Source organism: Battus philenor, unplaced genomic scaffold (assembly GCF_028537555.1).
Source record: "Battus philenor isolate CCGP_79_NKW_IND1 unplaced genomic scaffold, ilBatPhil1.0.hap1 SCAF_34, whole genome shotgun sequence".
Taxonomy (NCBI): Eukaryota; Metazoa; Arthropoda; class Insecta; order Lepidoptera; family Papilionidae; genus Battus; species Battus philenor.
This window is the reverse complement of record NW_027181698.1, coordinates 521,385-529,729: the sequence shown is the minus strand read 5'-3', so window position 1 is coordinate 529,729 and position 8,345 is coordinate 521,385. Positions and strand designations below refer to the sequence as shown.

General features: G+C 43.3%; 1 protein-coding gene across 1 annotated transcript; it reads left to right on the top strand.

Annotated features, from left to right (window-relative positions):
* Positions 1-6,361: 6,361 nt before the first annotated feature.
* Positions 6,362-7,893, top strand: LOC137927571 (uncharacterized). The gene is made up of 2 exons (XM_068771346.1): positions 6,362-6,993; positions 7,269-7,893. Exons 1-2 carry the CDS (start codon positions 6,362-6,364, stop codon positions 7,891-7,893), a joined length of 1,257 nt encoding a protein of 418 aa, XP_068627447.1.
* Positions 7,894-8,345: the final 452 nt, after the last annotated feature.

The following is an 8,345-nucleotide window of genomic DNA, read 5'->3' as shown; positions in this document are numbered from 1 at the left end:
ACTAATAATTTTGAGCACTTTTTAATTTATGTGGTGTGTGTAGATTAGGTTAAGTTAGTTACATATCACTTTTGTTAAATGTTTTTTTTAATGCTTGAAATTTTTTAGATGACGTTTAGGTAATTATTTTTATTTAATGTGTATTATGTTTTCTTAATTTTATCAAATAATAGTAAATTAAAATGGAAAAAATAAAATACTGTTTGGTGGCATCTATCGGGTTTTACTTTATTTTGAATAAACTTTTTATAATAAATTGAGAAATAGATATTTAATGCTAATATATTAAATACTCTTTCTATTGAAGTCGACGCAGGAAATCTTGCGAACTGTCACAGCTTCGTCGAAATGAGTTCGCGGGAACAGAGTGGTCCGTAAACTATAAATATACTAGCTGACCCGGCGAACTTTGTTCCGCCTTAATGGCAATAAATAAGCAGATTGTGTTTTTTTTGTTTCAAAAAAATACAAAAAAAATTAAATAACTACATTAATCATTCATTATTATTTCTGTATTTTAGTACATAGGTTGCTCTTCACTTAAGTACCTTGTGATACACGACATTTTTTGTTTTATTATCAGGCGCAAAAACAAACAACGCAGATGGTCTTCCGACCCGTGAACATGCCACGTATAATTGACCATGTGAAAAACATGAATGTTCTAGATTTAAACCACAAACTTTTAAGGATTGGCCTTGTGATTTGTTGATAGTCATGGCAAATGCAAGACGTATCGGAAATTGATGTCTTTTAAATTCAAACGGCATATCGGTTGAGATCATCGGGATCCTCGGAATGAGAACTTCCTCACCTTTGAATTTTCCTATCATTATCGTAGCGCAAATTACATTGTTCATCAATTTACTAACCACCAAACGCGTACCGTTGCACAGTTTTGGTTGGTTTATGTTTCGAAGCATGATTACTACGAAGCCAACCTTTAGGCGTAAATTGTGCGGTGGTAAGCCAGGCACGTCCAAAGAGTTTAAAAATTCAATTGGATAGTTGGTGGCTTCATCTTCATTTGTGACGCAGTCAATAGATTTGAATGAATGCATTGTTCCAATGATCTTATTTTGAATTATGTAGTTCAGGTCATCTACATCTTTATTCTTAGCCGCTAAAATTGCTCGCTCACTCAACCATTCATTATTTTTGTAGTTAGAAATAATATTTGGAAATACATTGTTGATAAGTTCGACTTTTGATGAGACAAAATTACAGAAATTATTTAGAAATGATATTAATCCGCTCGATTCATCGACAGGTACTTGACCATTACCGATAGTCAGCAATTGCTCCGAGAAATCTTCAGCAGATGTATCATTAAGCAATGTAACTCTCATGTTTGTTGTCAGCTGCAGTTTCTTCACATAGCGCCATAGATTTGACGATTTGAGGCAAGCGTTTATTTCATCGGCAGCCGTAGATCTTGGAATTACTGGCAGTATTTGGCGGAAATCGCCAGACAGTAAAATCATTGCTCCTCCAAAACATCTCGAGTCATTGCGTAAATCTTTTAATGTTCGGTTAAGTGCTTCTAATGCACGTTTATGCGCCATTGTGCATTCGTCCCAGATGTTGATTTTCGATGCCGCTAAATCTTTGGCCATTGCTGAGTGTTTTGCAATATTACACGTTGGTTCTTCAATAGTTTGAAGATTTAACGGTAATTTAAATGCTGAATGAGCCGTACGGCATCCTTCTAACAATGTGGCTGCTATTCCAGAAGAAGCAACTGCAACCGCTATGTTGGATTTCGCCCGAACAGTTGCTAAAACTAATGACATAAGGAATGTCTTGCCAGTTCCACCAGGGGCATCTAGGAAATATAAACCACCATTTTCATCAGCGATAATGAGGGCACATTAAAGTATCATAAACTTCCTTTTGTTGGTAATTTAACAGGGGTACATTCCTTTGAACTACTAAATCTAATTCCTGGTGATCATATTCACGTTCCCGTTCCAATTCTCGATTAAATGCGTCATTCATTTCACGATTTGGCGCTGGCATTCCTAACCTGATTAATAAATTACCGCACTACTATACTATCCTTGTATTTGTGCCACAGGTTACATGGGTTTGATGGATAACATGTCGAAATTATGATAGCGAATAATGTGCGTATCTGACTTGGAGATGCAGAGATAAGGGCTTCAGCGATTGTCGTATCCCAATGGGTATCGTTTTCTAATAAGTTCAATTCTTCACATGCAGCACGATATGTTGGGAATATTACACCATTAACAGTTCGTAGTGTCTCAAATGAAGTTGGCCCACGCACATTTACCAGCAACAACCGCAAATAGAAACATTCATCATTCTTTGGATGAACTGTATACATACGACCAAGAGCATCAGTAGAACGCACATCTGGATACCCAGGAACCGCATCACCTTGCTTCCGTCTTTAAAAATTCTTTAAAAATCTCCTAGTAAAGCAAAGTTCGTGCAAACTGATCGCTTTGGCAGATTGCAAAAAAACTGGTCAATGTAGTTGCTGGAGGTGTTTCAGCACGTTGCGTAGCATTCGAAGCCGTGAAATATACTCGTTGACCATTCTCCAGATGCACCGCCAAATGTATAACAGTAGGATGACGTTCGTGAATTGGAAATGCGAATATACGCCAAATCGCTTCATTACAGTTCAGATAATGACCAACTTGATAGCGTGAAATTTCATCGTTGGTATTTGAGGATTGCAATCCAAAAACCGCCATATCACTGCCTTTCGTGACATATTTGAAAATATATTTTATGGACTTAACTGAATTGCAGTATTCAACGTTGCAATGTGTCTTGAACGTTTTAGAAATAAGTGGCGAATATGGAACAATCCAACTGTTGTCGACAACGAAATCCATTCTTTTCACTTTCGTTGTGACAGTTCGACCGTTGTCATCTGGTGATCGAGGCCGATACAGCCGATACTGATCGTTGCCAGTGACAGTCTCCGCCGTTAATTTTTGTGGATATCGTTTAGAGCACTTTCCATCGACCATGCAGGTGATTGGGGATTGATGGCACCACATGGTCCATGAATCATATTAGTAGTAACAACATCATGTAGGTCTGGATCGACTTCATGATCAGGAATCTCGGCACATATGATATCATCTATTTGGTCAGGCTGAATTCTTTCCACTAACCAAATAAGAATGTGTGCGTGCGGCAGGCTTCGCTTTTGCCATTCGATTGAATACATCCAGCATCGAGTATCTCCAAAGACGCGTTGTTTAACAATAAAATTCATCAGGGACCGAATTTTTTGCCTGAATATACGTGCTGTGATGTCGTGTCTATCATTTGATGTTTGTCCGGGAAGCAGCAATTGAGTAATTTCTATCCATTTTGGATTACAGGTAAAAGTAATAAAGAGATCTGGCCGGCCGTAATGACGAACATATGTCATTGCATCTTGTGCATATTCATGCATATGACGTGGGCTACCAATGTATGTCGCCGGCAGAATAGTTAATCGACCAATATTAGCTGCATTTCCTTCAGTACTAACTGCATCACGTAAATGGATGTACTCCTCAGAACGCAGTTTGGCTTGGTTCAACCTAATAAATGTTAAACGTTCCGTTTCTATTTTTACATACATGTCAACGCAATACTGCTGAAACAATCGACGAAACCGCAGCAAATAGTTGTCAGCATTTTGACGAATCATCAAACGATATGCATAATAATTCATTGAGCTAACTTTCTTTGTAGTTTCTTCACCTGAAATTCAAAATTTGATAATTAACCATTTCAAAGACAAATAATACAGACATTAACCATTATTAAGATACTGTGGGAGTCGTAGATGCGCTAATGTGATGTCTGGATGAATAATTGGTGTAAGATTTTGTGGCGAGCGGAGCCGACGGGCGAGCCTAGTGTGCCGACGTAGTGCAGTGGGCACGCGCACGCACCGGTGACGCGGGCGCAGACCTTTTGTTTCAAACAACAAAGGCGCAGCTTTGTTCTATTGCCCGCTGTCGCTCGGTCGCGGAGCTCAGTGCGCCCCAAGATCCCACGGCGAATGCACGTTCTTTTTACTCGCCCTCAAGCGTTAACAAATATTTGTTCGTGCGTTAAATAAATTGATAAAGTGTTACAAACATCTTTTAATTACACCCTAACACTTTACTGGTGACCCCGACGTGAACGCAGCAAGCATTAAGATGGAATCAAGAAGCGGTAGTCGAGAGCGCAATGCAGACGGAGCGGTCAGCATTTTTAAAGTTGGTGTTAAAATACCGCCATTTTGGCCCGAGGAACCAACACTGTGGTTCGCACAAGTGGAAGGCCAATTCCAGGTTTCTGGAATCACATCTGATGCAACAAAATTTTACCATGTGATATCCCAACTGGAACAGCAATATGCCGCTGAGGTGAAAGACATTATAATAGCCCCGCCGCAAGAAAACAAATTCCTCAAGTTGAAAACGGAGCTGATTAAACGGCTGTCAGCCTCCCAGGAAAAGAAGTTAAAGCAGCTGCTTATGCATGAGGAATTAGGTGACCGGAAGCCCTCTCAATTTTTGAGGCACCTACAGACGCTGGCTGGCCCTGCTGTACCAGATTCGTTCCTGCGCACTTTATGGAGTAGTCGGTTGCCACACAACGTGCAAACAATTATTGCATCACAGGCAGATACGCCATTGGAAACAGCGGCTGACCTGGCGGACCGGGTGTACGAGATTGTACCAGCACCCGCAGTTCATATCGTGGCGTCTACCGACAACAGCATATCAATGACGGATGTGATGTATCAGCTAGCAGAACTGTCAAAAGTAGTTGCATCACTACGAGGGCAAGTGACTAGATCACGTGAGTACGGCAGATCTAATTCGCGTGATAATGGACAACAAAATAGGCAACATAGCCGCAACTCGCGCTCGCGCTCACGCCCCAGACAACAGAACCCAGATTTTTGTTGGTACCACAATAGATTTGGTGAACGGGCTACTCGATGTACGACTCCGTGCAAATTCGTCGTGCAGGGAAACGCAAGTGGCAGCCGGAAATAGCGGCTAACGGCTGCCCGTACAAAACAGTCCGCTTATTTGTCACAGACCGGTCAACGAAAACGCCATATCTTGTAGACTCGGGATCAGAAGTGTGCGCGTTTCCACGGTCGCTATTGAATCAAGCACGTTCTAAAGCAAGCTATCAACTCTATGCCGCAAATGGGTCCTCAATAGCAACCTACGGCTGGATCCACTTGAAACTTGACCTTGGATTGCGGCGAGCGTACAGTTGGCGTTTTGTAATAGCGGACGTGTCAAGACCAATCATAGGCGCTGATTTCCTCAAATTTTATGGATTATTGGTTGATGTGAGAAATAATCGCTTAATTGACGGTCTGACTACACTTTCAACAAGCGGTGCACCTGTCAAGCAACATCATGTCATCTCATCAATCAAAGCCGTTAGCGGAGACACCGTCTACCACCAACTTTTACGTGAGTACCCCGCTATCACATGTCCAGCTGGCACGCAGAGGGAGGTTAAACACGGTACGGAACACCACATTAGTACGACACCAGGTCCACTTGTGTCTAGCCGACCTAGAAGACTCCCACCGGATAGACTGATAATAGCCAAGAACGAATTCGATGAAATGTTGGCGAATGGTACCGCGCGCAGATCTGAAAGTGCATGGGCATCCCCACTTCACCTCGTACCGAAGAAGGACAATGGTTGGCGTCCATGCGGTGACTACAGGGCACTCAACGCACGTACGATTCCTGATAAATACCCGATACGCCACATTCAAGACTTTTCGCAACAGCTGGCAGGTACCACAATTTTTTCAAAAATCGACTTGGTCAAGGCTTACAATCAAATACCTATACACGCAGCAGATATACCGAAAGCTGCCATCACTACGCCTTTTGGGTTATACGAATTTCCGTACATGACTTTCGGCTTACGAAATGCGGCACAAACTTTTCAGAGGTTTGTGGATGAAATGCTCAAGGATCTTCCATTTTGCTACGGATTCTTAGATGACATTTTACTAGCCTCTAAAGACGAAGCCCTTCACCTGCAACACTTGCGACAATTATTCAAACGCTTGGTAGAATATGGTATGCTCATCAATACCAGTAAATGCGAGTTTGGGAAGACGCATATAACTTTTCTTGGACATGAAGTCAGTGCAACGGGCATCAAGCCACTTCCTGATAAAGTGCAAGCTATCCAGGACTACCCAACTCCAACTACAGTGAAAGAAATGCGCAAATTTCTTGGCATGTAAAACTTCTACCGCCGATTCATACCTAGAGCAGCAGAATTTCAAGCCCCTCTCAACATCGTGCTATCAGGACCTAAGACAAAAGGATCGCAGACCATTACGATGACCCCAGAGATGTTACAAGCCTTCAACACCTGCAAAACCAGTCTTTCAAACGCAGTTTTACTTGCTCACCCTACGCCGGACGCGCAGTTGGCTGTGTTCACAGACGCATCGGATACATCGATAGGAGCAGCACTTCAGCAAAAATTTGATGACAGTTGGCAACCACTCGCTTTCTTCTCACGACGCTTAACTTCAGTACAGAAAAAATATAGCCCCTATGATCGTGAGCTGTTAGCTATATACGACGCCATCCGCCACTTTCGACATATGGTAGAAGCAAGACCATTCACGGTTTATACAGATTATAAACCGTTGACATTTGTCTTTTCCCATAACCGCGAAAAATGTTCTCCCAGACAGTTCCGATACCTTGACTACATATCCCAGTTTACAACGGATATCCGATATATTAAAGGAAGCCAGAATGTCGTAGCGGACGCGCTTTCACGCATGGAAGAAATTGGAACACAAACGCTGGATTATGAAGCACTCGCCAAAGCACAAGATAAAGACCCAGAACTCAAAGAACTGATACAGAGAGGTTCCGCACTCAACTTAAAAAGATTAAAGCTCCTGATTCCGAAACGTTTGTCTTCTGCGACGTTTCTACTCAAAACCAACGTCCATATGTAACACCTTCTTACCGAAAACTGGTCTTTGACGCTCTACATCGACTTAGCCATCCAGGCGCAAAAGCGACAGCAAAACTTGTCACTCAAAGATTTATATGGCCTGGAGCACAAAAAGATTGTCGGCAGTGGGCCAAAGAATGCACAGATTGCCAGAAAAGCAAGATATACCGGCATACCCAATCCCCTATTTCCGATTTCCCTCTTCCTTCTCAACGTTTTTCCGCCATCCACATGGATATTGTGGGCCCTTTACCAATTTCGTGCGGTTACAGGTACTGCCTTACGGTCATCGATCGCTACACTCGTTGGCCTGAGGCATATCCACTTCCAGACATCACGGCAGAGACATGCGCCCGTGCCTTCATCGCTGGCTGGGTGTCTCGCTTTGGTGTACCTCATCGCATCACTACTGACCGGGGTACACAGTTCCAGTGTGAGCTCTTCCGCAACCTGACGTCCATCTTGGGTACGCAGCATCGCCCTACTACAGCATATCATCCTGCGTGCAATGGCATGGTGGAACGCCTACACCGTCAATTGAAGGCTGCAATCATGTGCCATCAGAACACTGGATGGACCGAAGCGCTTCCGTTAGTACTCTTGGGGATCCGCACAGCCTGGAAAGAAGACATTAAAGCTTCAGCAGCTGAGCTCGTCTACGGCGAAACACTACGACTACCAGGAGAGTTCTTCGTACCTAACAAGGCTTCTCCTGACGTCACCGACTTCGTATCACGACTCCGTCTCCACATGGCTCGGCTGTCTCCTGAACCTGCAAGCAGACATGGAAAGAAAACATTTTACGTACCGAAAGATCTTGCCACAGCAGAGTTCGTCTTCCTTCGGCAAGATACAGCCAAACGTTCACACCATATACAGGTCCCTATAAAGTTCTAGAAAGAGGAAGCAAAACCTTTAAGATAGTTGTTAACGACAGAGAGTCCACCGTTACCATAGATCGACTAAAACCAGCATATATGACCAGAGATGACAACACGACACCACAAACCAGAACCGAGCAGATTCCGACTTTAGCCAATTCCGTTCCTAAAAATATCAACCCCACTTTGACAGAAGAAACCGTTCCAGTAAGGAAAACCAAATCGGGACGTACTGTCCGCTTTCCAGACCACTATCGACCGCAGTAACCTTCGGTCTCAGCGGGGGAGTACTGTGGGAGTCGTAGATGCGCTAATGTGATGTCTGGATGAATAATTGGTGTAAGATTTTGTGGCGAGCGGAGCCGACGGGCGAGCCTAGTGTGCCGACGTAGTGCAGTGGGCACGCGCACGCACCGGTGACGCGGGCGCAGACCTTTTGTTTCAAACAACAAAGGCGCAGCTTTGTTC

Coding starts and splice junctions, on each gene's coding strand:
- LOC137927571 (XM_068771346.1), top strand. CDS start 6,362: ATGACCCCAGAGATGTTACAAGCCTTCAACACCTGCAAAACCAGTCTT. Junction 6,994..7,268: donor CTCAAAACCAACGTCCATAT/GTAACACCTTCT, acceptor GTGCGGTTACAG/GTACTGCCTTACGGTCATCG.